Source organism: Macaca nemestrina, chromosome 18, assembly GCF_043159975.1.
Source record: "Macaca nemestrina isolate mMacNem1 chromosome 18, mMacNem.hap1, whole genome shotgun sequence".
Classification (NCBI taxonomy): domain Eukaryota; kingdom Metazoa; phylum Chordata; class Mammalia; order Primates; family Cercopithecidae; genus Macaca; species Macaca nemestrina.
The window spans coordinates 15,527,139-15,547,883 of NC_092142.1; the positions used below are offsets into that span (position 1 = coordinate 15,527,139).

Sequence of the window (20,745 nt, forward strand, 5' to 3'; positions counted from 1 at the left end):
GCCTGGAAAAGTGCGTATCTGGCCAAAGCAAATGGGATTCTGTGGCTGGCTTCCATCAAGCTGGGCAGGTTGCCTCCTGGACAAATCAGAGCTCTGGGAGAAAGGGGGAGGGGAAGGTCTGCCACGGATCATGCCAGCTGCAACTCATGTAGCCACATGGAGAGGAGACACCACGGTGAAATTGTCAAGAGCAGGAGCTAGGGCTGAATCTAGAAGGCCACTTACCAGTACAGAACACTGGGTGTGGTGCTTAACCTCCATATACTCATCTGGAAAATGGAGCTCAAAACAATGTTTCTCTTCCCGGACTGCTGTGAGGGTCTAGACGAGTTTATGCACAGAAAGTGCTGAGCATTTGCACAGTAAAGGCTCCGTAAATGCTGACTTCTTGTTTGCCTTAATGGCAGAACCCATCCTTCCATATTCCAGAAAAAGATTTGATTTTTAGTTACGTGAATGGACACCTAACCCTGATGGACAGCTTGGGGTGGGGGGACAAGCTTCTTTCTTGGGAGGATGTTCAAAGGACCATGAAGCTTTTGGTTTTGCCAACTGGGGTTTATAAGTTGAAGAACAGAGCTGAATGATTTAGGACGGGGTTGTCCAATCTTTTGTCTTCCCTGGGCCACATTGGAAGAATTGTCTTGGGCCACACATAAAATACACTTACAGTAACAATAGCTGATGAGCTTTAAAAAAATCACACAAAACAATCTCATGTTTTAAGAAAGTTTACAAATTTGTGTTGGGTCGCCTTCAGAAGCCATCCTGGGTCAGATTTGGACAAGCTTGATTTAGGACCTGATGGTCCTCCTTTGGTGGGAGGTGTGTGGAGGAGGTAGAGAGAGAGAGAGAGAGAGAGAAGAGATGAGGCATGAGGAAAACAGAGCTATCTCATAGGGACATTGATGACGTCCTGCAGCGTGACTCCCGTGAGCAATTCTGTAGAATTCCACCTTGCTTGTCAATGTTTGTGGGCTTGGATCTCTTGGGAGGATCCAATCACATGCTAAGGGCAGCCTAGAGATGGACAGAGGGCCAGGGAAAAGGCCCCCAGGGCAAGCCCGCCACCCTTAGGTTACATGGAGGAAAAAGACAGCTGTGAAATACACCAGAACCCCCGGAGTAGAAGTGGCCTCTGCTACATGTAGGTCAAGGTTTTGCATACGTTTAGCTTCCTTCTTTGTACTTGTTTGTATTTTCCAAAATTTCTACAATAATTAGGGATCCACTCTACAATCAGATAAAAATGCCATTTACAAACTTTTATTGGCCAGGCATAGTGGCTCATGCCCGTAATCCCATCACTTTGGGAGGGTGAGGTGGGTGGATCACTTGAGCCCAGGAGTTTGAGACCAGCCTGGGCAACGTGGCAAAACCCCATCTCTACCAAAAATACAAAAAATTATCCGGGCGTAGTGGCGCCTCCCTGTAGTCCGAGCTACTCTGGAGGCTGAGGAGGGAGGATGGCTTGAGCCTAGGAGGCATAGACTGCAGTGAGCTGAGATTGTGCCACTGTACTCCAGCATGGGTGACAGAGCCAGACTCCATCTCAAAATAAAATAAAATAAATAAAAACTCTTACAAAGAAGAGTATAAGCACTGAAAGTTATTATTATTTTTTTTTTTTCGAGACGGAGTCTCGCTCTGTCGCCCAGGCTGGAGTGCAGTGGCGCGATCTCGGCTCACTGCAAGCTCCGCCTCCCGGGTTCACGCCATTCTCCTGCCTCAGCCTCCCGAGTAGCTGGGACTACAGGCGCCCACAACCGCGCCCGGCTAATTTTTTGTATTTTTAGTAGAGACGGGGTTTCACCGTGGTCTCGATCTCCTGACCTTGTGATCCGCCCGCCTCGGCCTCCCAAAGTGCTGGGATTACAGGCGTGAGCCACCGCGCCCGGCCGAAAGTTATTTTTAAAAAGGTTTTACATGTTAGCTCCATTCCTCAGAAATAGTGCTTCTACATCATTTTCTCTTTTCCTTTTTCTCTGCTTCTTTTGTTGTTGTTGTTGTTGTTGTTGTTGTTTTTTTTTTTTTTTGAGATGGAGTCAGGCTGAAGTGCAGTGGCACAATCTCGGCTCACTGCAACTTCTGCCTCCCAGGTTCAAGTATTCTCCTGCCTCAGCCTCCTGAGTAGCTGGGATTACAGGCGCCCACTACCAACCACGCCCAGCTAATTTTTGTATTTTTAATAGAGACGGGATTTCACCAAGTTGGCCAGGATGGTCTTGATCTCTTGATCAAGGCCTTGTGACCTGGCCGCCTCGGCCTCCCAAAGTACTGGGATTATAGGCATGTGAGCCACCGCACCTGGTCTTTTTTTTTTTTTTTAGATGAAGTCTCACTCTGTTGCCCAGGCTGGAGTGCAGTGGCATGATCTTGGCTCACTGCAACCTCTGCCTCCCGGGTTCAAGCAATTCTCCTGCCTCAGCCTCCTGAGAAGTGGGGATTACAGGCGTGCACCACCACGCTCGGCTAATTTTTATATTTTTAGTAGAGAAAGGGTTTCACCATGTTGGCCAGGTTGGTCTTGAACTCCTGACTTCAAGTGATCCTTCCACCTTGGCCTCCCAAAGTGCTGGGATTACAGGTGTGAGCCACTGCACCCAGCCATTCTCTGCTTCTTTCTCACAGCTAATGGTAATAATAGTAAAGGCCAAGGGTGGTGCCTCATGCCTATAATCCCAGGGCTTTGGGAGGCTGAGGTGGGAGTATCGCTTAAGCCTAGGAGTTCAAGACCATCTTGGCCAATATAGCAAGATTCTGTCTCTACAAAAAATTTAAAAATTAGCTGAGTGTAGGGACATATGCCTGAAGTTCTAGCTACTTGGAAGGCTGAGGCAGGCAAATCCTTTGAGCCCTGGAGTTTGAAGCTGCAGGGAGCTATGATTGCGCTGCTGAACTCCAGCCTGGGTGATAGAGCCAGACCCTATCTCTAAACAACATAATAATAGTAGATAGCATTTATTTGGGCATTTGACTGTGTAGGTCCCAGGCACTGTGCTCAATGCTTGACGTGCATAATAATCCCAGCAAATAGTACTGCTATCATTCCTATTTAAAACATGATGGCCAGGTGCGATGGCTTACGCCTGTCATCCCAGCACTTTGGAAGGCTGAGGCGAGTGGATCACCTGCGGTCAGGAGTTCGAGACCAGTCTGACCAACATGGTGAAATCCCGTCCAAAAAAATAAGTAAATAAATTAGCTGGGCCTGGTGGTGCATGCCTGTAATCTCAGCTACTTGGAAGGCTTAGGCAGGATAATCACTTGAACCTGGGAGGCAGAGGTTGCAATGAGCCAAGATTGCACCATTGCACTCCAGCCTGGGCAACAAGAGCAAAACTGTTGTTTCAAAAAATAAATAAATAAATAAATAAATAAGGCTGAGACGGGTGGATCACGAGGTCAGGAGATCGAGACCGTCCTGGCTAACATGGTGAAACCTGTCTCTACTAAAAATACAAAAAACTAGCCAGGCGAGGTGGCGGGCACCTGTAGTCCCAGCTACTCCTGAGGCTGAGGCAGGAGAATGGCGTAAATCCGGGAGGCGGAGCTTGCAGTGAGCTGAGATCCGGCCGCTGCACTCCAGCCTGAGTTTTTTTGAGACTCCGTCTCAAAAAAAAAAAAAAAAAAAAAATGATAAAGAAAGAAATAATTAAAAATGAGTTAGGTAAGTGAGGCAGAGAAGGAAGTCACTGCACCGTGGCCCCTTTGAGCCAGAGTTGTTTGGTGCCAAAACTCTGCCTCCTAATCACTACCTGTCTCTCCTTTTGCCTTTTCTCCATCTTCTCCTCTCTTACCTCTCAAAAATTATCAATAATTTGATAATTCTGTGGTTAGAATCCAAGATTCCTCAACTTCAGTGTGATTGACATGGTGGCTGGCTCGCTGTCTGTTGTGGGAGCTGTTCTGTGCACAGTAGGATGTTTAGCAGTGTCCCTGGTCTCTACGCACTAGATGCCAGTAGCAATCACACCCCTCCCGAACACACACTCAATTATAATAACCAAATATGTCTCCAGGCATTGCCAAATGTTCCTGGGGACCAAGATTGCCCTGATGTAGCCTGATCTCTGCAAAAGCATCCGGAGTCCCTCCAGTTGAACGATCACTGATAGAAACCCACAGGAACAGTCTGTGCCCTCCCGGCAAGTCCACACTGATTCGAGGCAGCTGTCACCTGCTAGGACATTCCAGAGCAGGGCTTGAAAAATGCTTGGCATGCCTCTGGCAACAAGAGATGCAGGCTGAAGCAAGGCATTCCTGGCTCTTGTCCTGAAACAAGGATGCTGAGATTAGAATGGACAGCATGAGTTATTCTTGAGTGGCAAAAGGCAAGGGGTCCTGCTGTGGTTTGTATGTTTGTCTCCTCCAAATCTCATGTTGAAATTAGTCTGTTCTTGCATTTCTTTTTTTTTTTTTTTTTTTTTGAGACGGAGTCTCGCTCTGTCACCCAGGCTGGAGTGCGGTGGCCGGATCTCAGCTCACTGCAAGCTCCGCCTCCCGGGTTCACGCCATTCTCCTGCCTCAGCCTCCCGAGTAGCTGGGACTACAGGCGCCCGCCACCTCGCCCGGCTAGTTTTTTGTATTTTTTAGTAGAGACGGGGTTTCACCGTGTTAGCCAGGATGGTCTCGATCTCCTGACCTCGTGATCCGCCCGTCTCGGCCTCCCAAAGTGCTGGGATTACAGGCGTGAGCCACCACGCCTGGCCTGTTCTTGCATTTCTATAAAGAACTACCTGAGGCCGGGTGCGGTGGCTCACGCCTGTAATCCCAGCACTTTGGGAGGCTGAAGTGGGTGGATTGCTTGACCCAAGGAGTTGGCAACCAGCTTGGACAATATGGTGTAACTTTATCTCTATTTTAAGGAAAAAATTTTTTAAACTACCTGAGATCGGGTAATTTATACAGAAAAGAAGTTTAATTGACTTGCAGTTCCACTGGCTGTACAGGAAGCATGGCTGGGGAAGTCTCAGGAAACTTACAATCACGGTAGAAGGCGAAGGGGAAGTAGGGAAGTCTTACACGGCTGGAGGAGGAAGAGAGCAAAGCGGGAGGTGCCACACACACTTAAACAACCAGATCTCGTGAGAACTCACTATCACGAGAACAACAAGGGAGATATCCGTCCCCATGATCCAATCACCTTCCCCCAGGCCCCTCCTCCAACACTGGGGATTACGATTCGACATGAGATTTGGGCGGGGACACAGATCTAAACTCTATCATAGGGGCCAGTGGGAGGTGTTTAGGTCACGGGGGCGGATCCCCCATGAACAGATTAAGCTCTCCCTGGGAGGTGGGAGTGAGAAAGTTCTTGCTCTTTTAGATCCTTGACAGCTGGTTGTCAAAAAAAGCCTGGCACCTCCCGCTCTCTCTTGCTTCCCATCTTGCCCGGTGACCTCTGCACACATGAGCTCCCTTTCACCTTCTATGAATGTAGCCAGCCTGAGGCCCACGCCAGATGTCCCATCTTCCAGCCAGCAGATTTGTGAGCCAAATAAACCTCTTGTCTTTGTAAAGTACCAGCCACAGGCATTCCTTGATAGCAACACTCAACAGACTAAGACAGGGCCCCATGCTGGTCTACAGATGGCACTGCCAAAAGGAGTCAGCAGCCCCAGCCCTTGATGGAGACGCTGAGGAATGAGGCAGAAAGATCAGTGGACTCAGACTCTGAAAGGTCGATTTCTAGTTCTGGTCCTGCCCCTATGAGCTGTGTGTACTCAGTTGAGCCTCTTTACTTGTTTCCGCATGAGTAAATGAAAATATGATTTCTGTCCTCTGGCTTTTCCTAGGATAGTTGTCAGGAGCAAAGTAAGATATTGGCTCCAAGCTGACCCACTACATCCCTTACCTGCTTCAGTCTTCTTGGTAACATCTGAAATATTGTATTTGTGTTTAGCTTCTGTCTCTGCTAGCAAAATGTCATCTTCGTGAGGGCTTGGTCTTCTTTGCTGCTGCAAGCCTCAGAGATGACGACAGTGCCCAACACAGTAGATGTTCAATAAAGACGTGCAGGCTAGGTGCAGTGGCTCACGCCTGTAATCCCAGCACTTTGGAAAGCCAAGACGGGAGGATCACTTGAGGCCAAGAGTTCAAGACCGACCTGGTGAACAGCAAGACTCCATCTCTATGAAGTTTAAAAATTAAAAAAAGAATGAGCTGGGCATGGTGGCTGCACAGCTGTAGTGCCAGCTACTTCGGAGGCTGAGGTGGGAAGATCACTTGAGCCCAGGAGTTCAGGGCTGCAATGAGCTATGATTGTGCCTTGGGCGATAGAACAGGACCCTGTCTCAAAAAAAAAACCCAAAACAACAAGAACAACAAAGACAAAGACATGCAGAGTGAATGTGAACCTATATATCACGCGCTTTGAAGATACATCTCCCTAGCCATGGAAATCTCAAGCCCTTTGTACACAGTGGTTCCACTTCTGAGAATGTAAACCCCAAATAATCCAGCATGGAGAAAAAGCCTTAGAGGAATTGATGTTCATCCTACAGTGGCCAAAGTTGCTCAAACCTGAAAAGCCAGCCTTAGTAATCAAGAGGAGGGCGTAATTAGCACAATCCCGATGAATCTCATTTGTGAAATTGCAGACAGCCATTACAAATATTGTAATTGAAAGACGAGTTCATTTTTGTGGCACACACACAAAACCATAATGTGTAATGCAAAACTATAATGTGTAGTGTAAAACTGGGTTGCAAAAGCAACCCAAATACTGAGACGACAGGAGCCAGCACCCACTGTCCCCCCACCGCCACACTGTTGAGAATCTCATGCCCAGTCTCTCTGGAGGGCAATTTGGAAATTCCTACTACAATGTAAATGTTCATGTCACTAGACCCAGCAATTGCATTTCAGGAATCTATCCTAGAAATGTATTAGGAAACAACTCAGATGTCTATGAATAGGGGAATAGTTAAATAAATTATAGTTAAATAGATCACCGTATTATCAGTCGAGTGCAGTGGCTCATGCCTGTAATCCCAGCTACTCTGGAGGCTGAAGCCAGAGAATCACTTGAACCTGGGAGGCGGAGGTTGCGGTGAGCCAAGATCGCACCACTGCACTCCAGCCTTCGTGATACAGTGAGACTCTGTCTAAAAAAAATAAAGATAAATTTTAAAAATAAAAGACATCACTGTACATCAACATAATGGTGTACTATGCAGCTACTGAAAATGTGGAGATTTGCATATACCGATAAGGAAAGCTGCTCAAGACTATTAAAGATTATTAAATTGAACGAAGCAAATTGCAAAAAAATTTTTGTACAATAACAGTGGTGTCATATATGATATTATAAGCATATGCATTTTTTTAAAATCTGGAGGAGTTTGGATGCAGTGGCTCATACCTATATCCCAGCATTTTGAGAGGCTGAGGTGGTAGGATTGCTTGAAGCCAGGAATCCAAGGCCAGCCTGGGCAACATAGCTAGGTCCCTGTCTCTACAAAAAAAAAAACTGTTTAGAAATTAGCCTGTAGTCCCAGCTGCTTGGCATGGGGCCGGGGTTGGGAGGGGTTGTGCAGAGGTGGAAGGACCCCTTGAGCCCAGGAGTTCAAGTTTGCAGTATGCTGTGATCATGCCACTACACTCCATCCTGGGCAACATAGTGACACTCTATCTCCAAAAATAAAAAAAAAAAAAATTTAAACATTTGCAGAATAAAATAATGTTTTTGGTTTTTTTTTGTTTGTTTGTTTGTTTGTTTTTTGAGACGGAGCCTTGCTCTGTTCCCCAGGCTAGAGTGCAGTGGCGCGATCTTGGCTCACTGCAAGCTCCGCCTCCCGGGTTCACACCATTCTCCCGCCTCAGCCTCCCAAGTAGCTGGGACTACAGGCGCCCGCCACCACACCTGGCTAATTTTTTTTGTATTTTTAGTAGAGATGGGGTTTCGCCGTGTTAGCCAAGATGGTCTCGATCTCCTGACCACGTGATCTGCCCGTCTCAGCCTCCCAAAGTGCTGGGATTACAGGCGTGAGAAAAACAATGTTTTTAAAAATCCAGAGGAATACATACTAAACTGTTGACAATGATTCTCTCTGAAGGACAGAGGGAGACTTTCCTCTATGTTGTCAATTTCTGTAATGTTTAAAAAATGTAAACATTAGCTGAAAAACAAAACTGAATATGCCACATGAACCCACTCATATAAGCAAACCAAAGCCAGGCACACGAAGGCTGGAAGGAGCTCTATCGAGGTGTTATTAACAGTGACTGATGGCCAGGCACGGTGGCTCATGCCTGTAATCTCAGCACTTTGGGAGGCAGAGGTGGGCAGATCACTTGAGGCCAGGAGTTCAAGACCAGCCTGGCCAACATGGTGAAACCCCGTTTCTACTAAAAATACTACTAAAAATACAAAAAAAAAAAAATTAGCTGGGCATGGTGGCAGGCACCTATAATCCCAGCTACTTGGGAGACTGAGGCAGGAGAATCGTTTGAACCTGGAAGGCAGAGGTTGCGGTGAGCCGAGATCATGCCACTGCATTCCAGCCTGGGCAACAGAGCGAGACTCTGTCTCAAACAAACAAACAAACAAAAAACAATGATTGATCATTTCCAGGTGGTGGGAAAATTGAGCAGTGTTTGGCTTTTTCCTTTTGAGGGAAAACCTCATGAGCATGTATGGCCTCTTCAAAAGATAACCCACCTTTATCAGCTTCTTTGTGTTAACCGGGTGATGCTCAGGGTGTGATGCTCTGCTGATGTAACCTGCTGTTGGTGGTGTCCTGTTTCCCCAGGATGGATGACATCCAGCTCTGCAAGGACATCATGGACTTGAAGCAGGAGCTGCAGAAGTTGGTCGCCATCCCAGGTAACCATTTGCAACTTCACCCTGTGCTAAGCAGATGCTGGGGGGCCCCCAACCTGGCCCATCTGTACCCTTGGGTCTGGAAGACAGAGTCTCATTCTTGCAATGCAGTGCTCCCTGACTGCATGTGTCAAACACGACTTCGAGTCAGGCAAACCTGGGTTCGAGTCCTAGTGAATTCTGGTCACCTTCTTGTCCTTGGGCAAGTCACTGTACTTCTCTGAGACTCAATTTCTCCTCCTCTGAATATTGGGTAGTAATAGTAAGAGGACCTAATTCATTGAGTGTCAATATCATAAAGAGGCCGGACACGGTGGCTCACGCCTGTAATCCCAGCACTTTGGGAGGCTGAGGTGGGTGGCTCACTTAATGTCAGGAGTTTCAGGCCAGCCGGGCCAACACGGCAAAATCCCATCTCTACTAAAAATACAAAAATTAGCTGGGTGTGGTGGCGGGCACCTGTAAGCCCAGCTAGCCGGGAGGCTGAGGCTGGAGAATCACTTGAACTCGGGAGGTGGAGGTTGCAGTGAGCTGAGATTGTGCCACTGCACTCCAGCCTGGGCAATACAGCGAGACACTGTCTCAAAAAACATATAATTAAATTAAATTAAATATCATAAAAATTAATGAGATAATGCAAACTAAGTGCTTAGCTTGATGTTTGGCCTTGAGAGTCCAGTAAATATTAGCAATTATGACCATTATGATCCTACTTGGGAACAGATGAAGTGGGTACAAACTTGAACTTTGGAGTCACCCCAGATTTGGTAGTTATTAATGCCTGACTTATTTGGCGTCTTCTCCAAAGAATTTTCCCTTGCCCATCAGGCTGGGTCAGTTGCCCTCTGTAGGGCTTATCCTCATCAGAAGACTAGTCCCAGGCCGGGTGCGGTGGCTCATGCCTGTAATCCCAGCACTTTGGGAGGCCAAGGCAGGCAGATCACTTGAGGTCAGGAGTTTGAGAATAGCCTGACAAACATGGTGAAACCCCACCTCTACTGAAAATATGAAAATTAGCCAGGGGTGGTGGCAGGTGCCTGTAATTCCAGCTACTCAGGAGGTTGAGGTGGGAGAATTGCTTGAACCCAGGAGGTGGAGGTTGCAGTGAGGTGAGATCACACCACTGCACTCAGCCTGGGTGACAGAGCAAGACTCCGACTCAAAAAAGAAAGAAAGAAATACCTAAGTAATTTATAAAGAAAGTAAGTTTAGTTGGCTCACAGTTCTGCAGGCTGTACCAGAAGCACGGTGCTGGTGTCTGCTCAGCTGCTGGAAAGCCTCAGGAAACTTATAATCATGGCTGAAGACAAGGGAGCAGACATGTCACGTGCCCAGAGCAGGAGCAAGAAAGTGAGGGGGGAGGTGCCACACAGTTTTAAATGACCAAATCTCATGAGAACTCACTCACTATCGCGAGGACAGTACCAAGGAGGATGGTGCTAAACCATCATGAGAAACCTCCATCATGATCCAATCACCTCTCATCAGGCCACGCCTCCAACACTGGGGATTACATTTCAATATGAGATTTGGGTGGAGACACACATCCAAACTATATCAGAAAGGGTGCTGCTGATTGGTTGGGGATGCAATCATAGGGGTGTGAAAATGGTTCTCAAGGGTGCTAAGTCCACTTCTGGGTGGCAGGTCCAGGTGGATCATCATTCATCAGAAATGCAAAACCTAAAAAGATATCTCAAAAGGCTGATCTTAGGTTCTGCAGTTGTGATGTTATCTGCAGGAGTAATTGGGGAAGTTGCGAATCTTGTGACCTCTGGAATAATGGCTGTAGTCATTTATGTCTACGCCTTAGCGGAATTAACCTCCTCCCATCCTTCTAACATGGGGGCCTTTTATTAGCTTTACAAAGGCAGTTTAGTTGGGGGGAAGGATTATAATCATTTAAACTATAAACTAAATGTCTTCCAAAGCCAGCGTGGCCTAAGCCTGGGAATGATTAAGGACAGTTTGAAGGTTAAAGGCAAGATGGGGGTTGGTTAGATCAGGTCCCCTTCACTGTCCTAATTTTCTCACTGTTATCATTTTTGCAAAGGCATTTTCAAACAGGCCAGATAAGCACCCACCATTGCCCTTGACTTGAATGTTTTTGCCATCCTGTCAGTTCAATAAGTATGTCCCAAGAGGCCATTCTGCAGGAAGCCCTGAACCTAGGTGCCAGACATGCAGTGATGAACAGAGAACGGTTCTCCACTCTCAAGGAGCCCCCAAGTTAGTAGAAAGAGACTGGGCCCAGCACACAGTGGGTGCCCATAAGTGGCAGTTATTCCTGAGCTACAAGTGCAGCATGAAGAGCCTTAAAGCAGCGTTTCCCAACCTTCAACTATTGACATTTGGGGTTGCTAAATGTTAATATCTTCCTTTGGGGTTGATCATTTTTTGTTGGGTGTACAGGGCTCTGTGTTGTGTCTTGTGGGATGTTGAGTTTCATCCCTGGCCTCTACCCACTGCAGGCCATTAGCACAACCTACATGCCCACTACCCCGCTTTGGTGATGTTACCAGAAAGCGATCCTGATCCAGACCCCAAAGTTCTTGGACCAAGAGCAAGAAAGAATTTAGGGTGAGTCCGAAAGTGAAAGCAAGTTTATTAAGAAAGCAAAGGAATAAAAGAATGGCTACTTCACAGGCAGAGTGGCAGCTTGGGCTGCTTGATTGATTATACTATAGTTATTTATTATATGCTAAACAAGGGGTGGATGATTCATGAGTTTTCTGGGAAAGGGGTGGGCAAGTCCCAGAACTGAGGGCTCCTCCCCTTTTTAGACCATATACGGTAACTTCCTGACGTTGCCATGGGTAAACTGTCATGGCGCTGGTGGGAGTGACTTTTTGCATGCTAATACATTATAATTAGCCTGTAATGAGTAGTGAGGACGACCAGAGGTCACTTTCATGGCTATCTTGGTTTTGGTGGGATTTGGCAGGCTTCTCTACTGATGCTGTTTTGTCAGGAAGGTCTTTGTGACCTGTATCTTGTGCCGGCCTCCTATCTCATCCTGTGACTTAGAATGCCTAACTTGCTGGGCATGCAGCCCAGTAGGTCTCAGCCTCATTTTACCCAGCCCCTATTCAAGATGGAGTCGCTCTAGTTCAAACCCTTCTGACAGTGACAACCAAAAATGTCTAAAGATGTACAAATGTTGCTCAATGTACCCCAAGTTAGGTCAGGGGGGCATGCAACATTGCCCTGTGAAAGGAAAATAAAGTCCCAGGACCCCAAATTCACTATACCAAAAGGAAAGGTTAAGCTTGGGAACTATGAGTCATACAAAAACCTGCCTTTTTTTTTTTTGAGACAGAGTCTCGCTCTGTCGCCCGGGCTGGAATACAGTGGCGCGATCTCTGCTCACTGCAAACTCTGCCTCCTGAGTTCATGCCATTCTCCTGCCTCAGCCTCCCGAGTAGCTGGGAGCCTGTAGGCGCCCGCCACCACGCCCGGCTAATTTTTTGTATTTTTACTAGAGATGGGGTTTCACCGTGTTAGCCAGGACGGTCTCGATATCCTGACCTCGTGATCTGCCCGCCTCGGCCTCCCAAAGTGCTGGGATTACAGACGTGAGCCACCGCGCCCAGCCAAAACTGCCTTTCTTTTTTCCTAAACAGATAGCTGCAAGATAGAAGGCCACCTATCTTCCCCGGGGCCTCCCTCACCCTGTCAATGTAAATTAACAGCCTATCCTCACAGGTAGGGGACAAAGACAAGACTAGAAATCATCGTCCCTCGCCCACCCGGACTCCGCGTTTCCTTTATCCTATGTAAAATGCAGATTCACTGAGGGCCAGAGAATGCAATCCTCCGCTTCCTGCCCTCTCTTTCCCCTTTAAATATTGAAGTCCTTAAGATCCTCTGCAGGAAAAAGCACACGCCAGGGATCCTACTGCTGCCTGTGTCTCTTTTTCCCAGGCGCCTCCTTGACTTTGGGAAAATAAACTTTCAGATTGATTGAGACCTTCTCAGACACTTTCACATAAGAACTACTATTTTAGTCATTAGGGTGCAGCAATCTGGGTTTTAATTCGGCCTTAGCAGGTGGGTGAACTTCGTGAAAGTTCACGACTTAATTTCTCTGAGTCTTGAATTCCTTGTTTGAACAATGAGGCCAATACTACTACCCCCACATGGTTGTTGTGAATATCCCATAAATAACAAAGGCAAGGTGTAGGAGTGTTCGACACAGTCGTGTTGTAAAGGTAGTGTGCACCATGACAGTAGAACTGAATCCTCTAGCTTTCATGAGCATTACTAGGTGCCCAGAACTGTGCAGGCCCTAAGACTAAATGAGTGAATAAACTCTCCTAATTGAAAGAGAGTGACAGCTAGTGGGTATGGGGTTTCTTTTGGGGGTGATTAAAATGTTCTAAAATGGATTTGGTGATGGTTGCACAACTCTGCAAAAACACTTGGAACAGATGAACTGCATGATATGTGAATCATATTGCAATAAAGCTGTTCCCAAAAGAAAGTTAAATGTCAAACGTAAAACAACAAAGGAATGAGAGAAAAGTACCAAAGTCTATTCACCACCCACTAGAAACCCCAATGCAATTGATCTGGCATTGTTGGCTTTGGACTCTGGCATTGTAATAGAACTTAACTAGTGACATGGTTTGGCTGTGTCCCCATCCAAATCTTATCTTGAATTGTAGCTCCCATGATCCCTATGTGTTGTGGGAGGGACCTGGTGGGCGATGACTGAATCATGGGGGTGGTTCCCCCATACTGTTCTCCTGGTAGTAAGTCTCACGAGATCTGACGGTTTTATAAGGGGTTTCCCCTTTCACTTGGTTCTCATTTTCTCTTTGCCTGCTGCCATGTAAGATGTGCTTTTTGCTCTTCTGCCATGATTGTGAGGCCTTCCCAGCCACGTGGAACTGTGAGTCCATTAAACCTCTTTTTCTTTATAAATTACTGAGTCTCGGGTATGTTTTTATCAGCAGCGTGAAAATGGACTAATACAACTAGGGTCTACTTACCTGGCACAGTAACACCAGCTATCTCCCCAGATGTTTTGCAGTGGTGAAAAGGAAGAAGTTTGTTTGCAAGGCTCCAAGCAAGGAGGACTGGGCAGCTAATGCTCCAAGCCTGACCTCCTCAATGGCTTATAGGTAATGTAACTGTCCAGCAGTTCACCTTGCCCTCTGCCTAGACAAAGCCGATTTATCAAGACTGGGGAATTACAATAAAGTAATTCATGCAGAGCCGGCTGTGAGGGAGACTGGAGTTTTCTTATTACTCAAATCATTCTCCCTGAGCATTCCAGGATCAGAGTTTTTAAAGATGATTGAGTGGATGGCGGTGGGGGGGCAGTGAGTATGGAGTGCTGATTGGTTGGGTCGGAGATGAAATCATAGGGAGCCGAAGCTGTCCTCTTGCACTGAGTCAGTTCCTGGGTGGGGGCCACAAGATCGAATGAGCTAGTTCATCAATCTGGGTGGTGCCTGCTGACCTGTCAAGGGCAGGGTCTGCAAAATATCTCAAGTGCTGATGTTAGGTTTTACAATAGTGGTGTTATCTTCAGGAGTAATTTGGGGAGGGTCAGCATCTTGTAGCCTCCAGCTGCATGACTCCTAAACCATAATTTCTAATCTTGCGGTTAATTTGTTAAGTCCATTTTCACACTGCCGTAAAGAACTGCCCGAGACTGGGTATAAAGGAAAGAGGTTTCATTGATTCACAGTTCGGCATGGCTGGGGAAGCCTCAGGAAACTTACAATCAGAGTGGAAAGTGAAGGAGAAGCAAGACACTTTCTTCACAAGGTGGCAGGAAGGAGAATGAACACAGGAGGAACTACCCAACCCTTATAAAACCATCAGATCTCATGGGAACTCACTCACTATCACGAGAACAGCATCGGGAAACTGCCCACGTGATTCAATCATCTCCACCTGGTCTCTCCTTTGACACGTGGGGACTATGGGGATTATAATTCAAGATGAGTTTTGGGTGGGGGCACAAAGCCTAACCATATCACCTACAAATGCAGTCTAGTTCCCAGGCAAGAATGGAGTTTGTTTTGGGAAAGGGCTGTTATCGTCTTTGTTTTAAATGATAAACTAAGTTCCTCCCAAAGTTAGTTCAGCCTATGCCCGGGAATGAACGAGGACAGCTTGGAGGTTAGAAGCAAGATGGAGTTGATTAGGTCAGATCTCTTTCACTGTCTCTGTTATAATTTTGCAATGGCGATTTCAGTGGGTTTTTTTGTTTTTGTTTTTGTTTTTTTGAGATGGAGTCTCGCTCTGTTGCTCAGGCTGGAGTGCAGTGGAGGGATCTCGGCTCACTGCAAGCTCCGCCTCCCGGGTTCACGCCATTCTCCTGCCTCAGCCTCCCGAGTAGCTGGGACTACAGGCGCACGCCACCACGCCTGGCTAATGTTTTGTATTTTTCAGTAGAGACAGGGTTTCACAGTGTTAGCCAGGATGGTCTCAATCTCCTGACCTCGTGATCCTCCCGCCTCGGCCTCCCAAAGTGCTGGGATGACAGGCGTGAGCCACAGCGCCCGGCTCAGTGGGGGTTTTTAAAGGCAGAGATAAATTTCAGTCAAGCAGAAGTTACAGGCAAAATTGTAAAGCAATACATTGAGATTACACATTGATTTTGGCCTAAAGGGGCTACATACATTGAAGCTGGGGCTCACAGGTCATAGGTAGATTGAAAGATTTTCTAATTTGCAATTGGTTAAGGAAGAGAAGCTTTGTTTAAAATCGGGAGTCAAGGCCAGGCGCAGTGGCTCACGCATGTAATCCCAGCACCTTGGGAGGCCGAGATGGACAGACGGCTTGAGGCCAAGAGTTCGAGACCAGCCTGGCCAACATGGCGAGACCCCAGTCTCTACTAAAATTACAAAAATTAGCCGGGCTTGGTGGTGCCTGCGTGTACTTCCAGCTACTCGGGAGGCTGAGGCAGGAGAATTACTTGAATTAGGGAGAGGGAGGTTGCAGTGAGCCAAGACTGTGCCACTGCACTCCAGCCTGGGTGACAGAGCAAGACTCTGCCTCAAATAAATAAATAAATAATAAAAATAGTAAAAATCGGGGATCAGCAGAAAATAATGGCAACCCTGGCCCGTGGATGTGACTCCCTCCAGGCCTCTCTGGAAGACATTTAGAACAAGGAAAGATGGTCAGAATTCAGTCCTTAGTCTTCCCTTATCTGACATCTATATGCCAGCGGATCCATTTGGTAGGGCCCTGGGTTTCTGAAAAACAATTCAGACACATATGTTAAGATGTTTATCTTTAGTTTCTATAGAGAACAAAACATCTCCAGATTCTAACTTCCTTGGCTATTGTTTTAGGCTACTATCACCTTCTTGCTGATAAGTTGCTTATTGACTTTTCAAGGCTAGCTAGGTGCCTAGAATTTCCTTTGAGGGGACTCAAGATTTTCCTTTATTTCCATGCTTGGGGTTAGGGGGCTCCCACAGGCCCCAAAAGGGAGTCCCTGTATTACTGGGGGGTGTCCGGGTTCTTGGTGTTTTGAACAAAGAATTGGACAAAATGCACAAAAAAAAAGCGAGGAAAGAATGAAACAACAAAAACAGAGATTTATTGAAAATGAAAGTACATTCCACAGGGTGGGAGTGTGCCTGAGCATAGGGGCTCCAGAGCCGCATTACAGAATTTTCTGAGGTTTAAATACCCTCTAGAGGTTTTCCATTGGTTACTTGGCATACACCCAATGTAAGTGAAGTAGTGGCTCACAATTAGTCTGATTGGTTGCAGAAAGCTTTTGCAGTAGCTTTCTGTAACCGGAGATACTTTCAATTTTTCATCTGCCACACAGAAAAGGAGGGGGGTTTGCAAAGGCAGTAGCCTCCAGTCCTTTCATTACTTAGGTGTGGAAAATTGGGGTTTTTCTTTTGATTTAGTTCTAAGAAGCTGGCCCTGGGTTCCCTGCCTCCAGACTATTCTCCTGCCTCACCCGCTCCCTCTCAGCATTAGTAATTTTTTTTTTTTTTTTTTTTTTTTTTTTTGAGACAGAGTCTTGCTCTGTCACCCAGGCTGGAGGGCAGTGATAAGATCTCGGCTCACTGCAAATTCCACCTCCTGGGTTCAAGTGATTCTACTGCCTCAACCTCCTGAGTAGCTGGGACTACAAGTGTGCACCACCACCATGCCTGGCTAATTTTTTTTTTTTTTTTTTTTTTTTTGAGAGGGAGTCTCGCTCTGTCACCCAGGCTGGAGTGCAGTGGCGCAATCTCGGCTCACTGCAAGCTGCGCCTCCCGGGTTCACGCCATTCTCCTGCCTCAGCCTCCCGAGTAGCTGGGACTACAGGCGCCCGCCACCATGCCCGCTATTTATCTTTTTATTTTTGTATTTTTAGTAGAGACAGGGTTTCACCGTGTTAGCCAGGATAGTCTCGCTCTCCTGACCTCGTGATCCGCCTGCCTCGGCCTCCCATAGTGCTGGGATTATAGGTGTGAGCCACTGGGCCTGGCCTCATGTCTGGCTAATTTTTGTATTTTTAGTAGAGACAGTGTTTCGCCATGTTGACTAGGCTGGTCTTGAACTCCTGAGCTCAGGTGATCTGCCCGCCTCACCCTCCCAAAGTGCTGGGATTACAGGCATGAGCCACCGCGCCCGTTGAGCATTGGTAATTTTTAAAGCTTAGCACTTGATTGTGATGAGCAGTGAGGGTTAGGAACCACCAGGCTTGTTCCACTCTCTCATTTCACAGCTCTCCAAGGAATAGGCTCGTTGAAAGGTACAGAAGCCCATCCAAGTTTATGTAAGCACAAAACAGGCAATTACTGGAAGGAGAGTGGAGTTTCCTGAAGCCCTAGGGCACTGCATTCATTTCCTAGAGCTGCCTAACAAATTGGTGCACACTGGATAGCTTAAACAACAGAAATGTGTTCTGTCTCGGTTCTGGATGTATGCTCTTTCAGTTCTGGAGGCCAGACATCCAAAATCGAGGTGTCAACAGGGCCATGATCCCTCCTAAGGTTCTAGAGGAGACTCCTTTGCCTCTTCCTAGCTTCTGGTAGTGTTAGTGAAGCAGCGTCGTTGGGGTAAATACCCAAGTTTCGTCGTCTCTCTCCAAGAAGATTAGGGACACGGACACACACGAGGAGTTAGTTTAGGAGTAGAGGTTTAATAGACAAAAGAAAGAGAAAGGAGAACAGCTTTCTCTGTCTCTCCAGTGAGGCCCCTGAATGGGAATTCCGGCCTGTGGCGGAGTGCACCAAATTTTATAGACAAGCTTGAGGAGGTGGTGTCTGATTTACGTAGGGCCCACAGATTGGCTGGAGCAGGTGTGATATTTACATAGCACGTGGGGAAGGCTGGCTACCCCACCCTAATCTTATTATGCAAATGGACTTTCCACTTGGGCGGCTCCACATTGTCTCCTTACTGTACACGTGCCTGGCAAAGAGAAGGGAGCATGGAGCCGCCATTTTGAATGTACCTAGACCAGGTAGCCTTTTCGTATGGGCACCGCCGCCAGCATTCACCCGTGTAAGCTTCCAGCTCCGTTGACTATGTTTACAGCTCAATTTTACCGGCTGCTCCTTGCTAGAAAAAAAAAAAAAAAAGATTTGGGGGCTGCTTTTCATTAAAAGGAAAACCTTACCAAGGACTTCCTTACCCTATCTGCCTAAATAATTTCTTCTTAACTCCTGTATCATTAGCAGTAGCAAATCCATACAAGTCTGAAGCAACTTGATTCTTGCCTCCTCGGAGGAAATAATTCCACCAGCAGGCATAAGGCAGAGTGAGAGACCGAGGCAAGTTTTAGAGAAGGAGCAAAAGTTTATTAACACGTCTTAGAGCAAGAATGAAAGGCAGTAAAGTACACTTGGAAGATGGCCAAGTGGGTGATGTGAGAGCTCCAAGTGCACCGCTTGACCTTTGATTTGGGGTTTTATATGTTGGCATGTTACAGGGTTTTATGTTTCTCCTCCCTTCATTTTTCCTCAGGGCAGGTCGTGCGCATGCGCAGTGGCCTGCCAGCATTTGGGAGAGGCCGCGTGCACCTGATCATTTGAGATGCTTTTCCCTTACCAGTTGAGTGTTCCTAGAGGAAGGTCATATACCAGTTAGACTCCGCCATTTTGCCTCTTCGTGTGCGTGCTTGAGCCCAATCACGCAACTCCTGAGATCTCATCGGGAAGCTGCTCATCACTTCAGGTGTTTTCTATCTGTTGGGAGATGGCGTTTCCCTGGCACCAGCTGCAACCAATTATTATTTTAGCGAGACAGTTTTAACAACTGCCTGACTTCACCTGATAGTTGCCTGACATTCCTTGGGGGGAATCCCCTCTCCTTTCTTGCTCATGGTTGCCTGGCTACCTACTCTAACAGTAGCACACACAATCCTTGGCATTGCTTGGCTTGTAGTTGCACCACTTCAATCTCTGCCTCCATCTTCACATGACCATGTGTGTCTGTATGTCCTCTCCTCTCCTTTTTTTTTTTTCTCTAAAAGATGGGGTCTAGCTGTGTTGCCCAGGCTGGTCTAGAACTCCCAGGCTTAAGTGATCCTCCTGCCTCAGCCTCCGAAGTAGCTGCGATTACAGGTGCAGGCCACCATGCTTGGGTCTCTTTCCTTTTCTTATAAGGAAACAAGTCACTGGATTTAGGGTCCATGCTAATAAGTATGACCTCATTTTAGCTTAACTATTATAGTTACATGTGCAAAGCAACTTCCAAATTACTTTGGAAATAGAATATTTCCAAATAGAAGAGACATACATGGATGAAAACTATTTCCAAATAGGGCACACACGAACTTTGGGGGTGCCGTAGTCCCTGTGGCTTACTCTAGACTGGGGGCTTGTAAACAACATTTATTACAGTTCTGGAGGCTGGAAGTGCAAGATCAAGGTGTTGGCAGATGCAGTGCCTGGTCTGTTCCTTATAGATGGTACCTTCTCACTGTATCTTTGTGTGGTGGAAGGGGCAAACAAGCTCCCTTGGGCCTCTTTTATAAGGGCATTAATTCTATTCATGAGGGTTCTACCCTCATAATCTACTCACTTCCCAAAGGCCTCATTTCTTAATACTATGACCATAGAAGTTAGGATTTCAGCAGGTGGCACCTGTGGGCAAGTGAGAGATGTTGAGAAAGGTATGTAGCACACACTCACGTCAGCAGCGTTGGCTAATGACTTGGAGACTTGGGCTAGTCATAGGTCTGTGAGCTGTCGCAGCCCACTCGTGTGAGTAGGTGGTTTCTCCTGGGAGTTGCTGCAGCTGAGGCTGGGGAATGCCTCTACTGGCGAGTGACAGAAGACGTGGATGAATGGCTTGGAGACAGAGGTTTGCAGGTGCTGGGGGCCCAGCTAGTTGTTGGGTGATTCTGGCTAAGATCTAGAGAGCAGTGGGGGGCACTTGGGAATGTCAGAGTGCTGTCAATGGTTATTTGGAAAGTAAAGTCACACCACGAGCTCCTAAGAGATCCTGAGCGAGCAGGAGTCCCTGTGAGTCCATGGGTGTTGATGCGTGCTTGGAGAGGGCAGGGAGCAGCTCTGTGGTGCTGATGAGTGATTTGGGGAATCAGATCCAACCCACAAGACTTACGGCAGGGCCAATGACACCACCATCTAATGCAGCAATGGCTGGGAATGGGGAGCAGCTGGCAAGCCCATTGCCCTTCTTCGTGCAATGGTGGCATCCTGGTTAATGAGAGAAGCCAACTTTCTCTGCTATCCAAATATTATGTTCTCCTTACCCCTGGTTCTCCTTCCAGAGCCAGAGAAATTATCAACATCAGTCCTGGGCAAGCAGACAAGCTGCCCCACATTTTTTATTCTGAAGAGATTTGAGCAGAAGGAGCCCAAGTGGGTTTAAGTTTTTGCCTCCTAATTTTCTCAAACCTCATCTTCAGCCCTCTCTCTCTCTCTCTTTTTTTTTTTTTTTTTCTCTTTGGCATCCTAACACTTGGTGTTTGGGA

At 47.0% G+C, this 20,745-nt stretch overlaps 1 protein-coding gene across 1 annotated transcript in view; it reads left to right on the forward strand.

The window, feature by feature from the left end:
* The window catches only part of BMERB1 (bMERB domain containing 1), a 168,889-nt gene that overhangs the window by 140,208 nt on the left and 7,936 nt on the right, over positions 1–20,745 (forward strand). Inside the window, exon 3 of the mRNA XM_011717390.3 lies at positions 8,757–8,830. Coding sequence (XP_011715692.2) covers positions 8,757–8,830 — 74 coding nt within the window. The remainder of the gene's footprint in view (positions 1–8,756; positions 8,831–20,745) is intronic.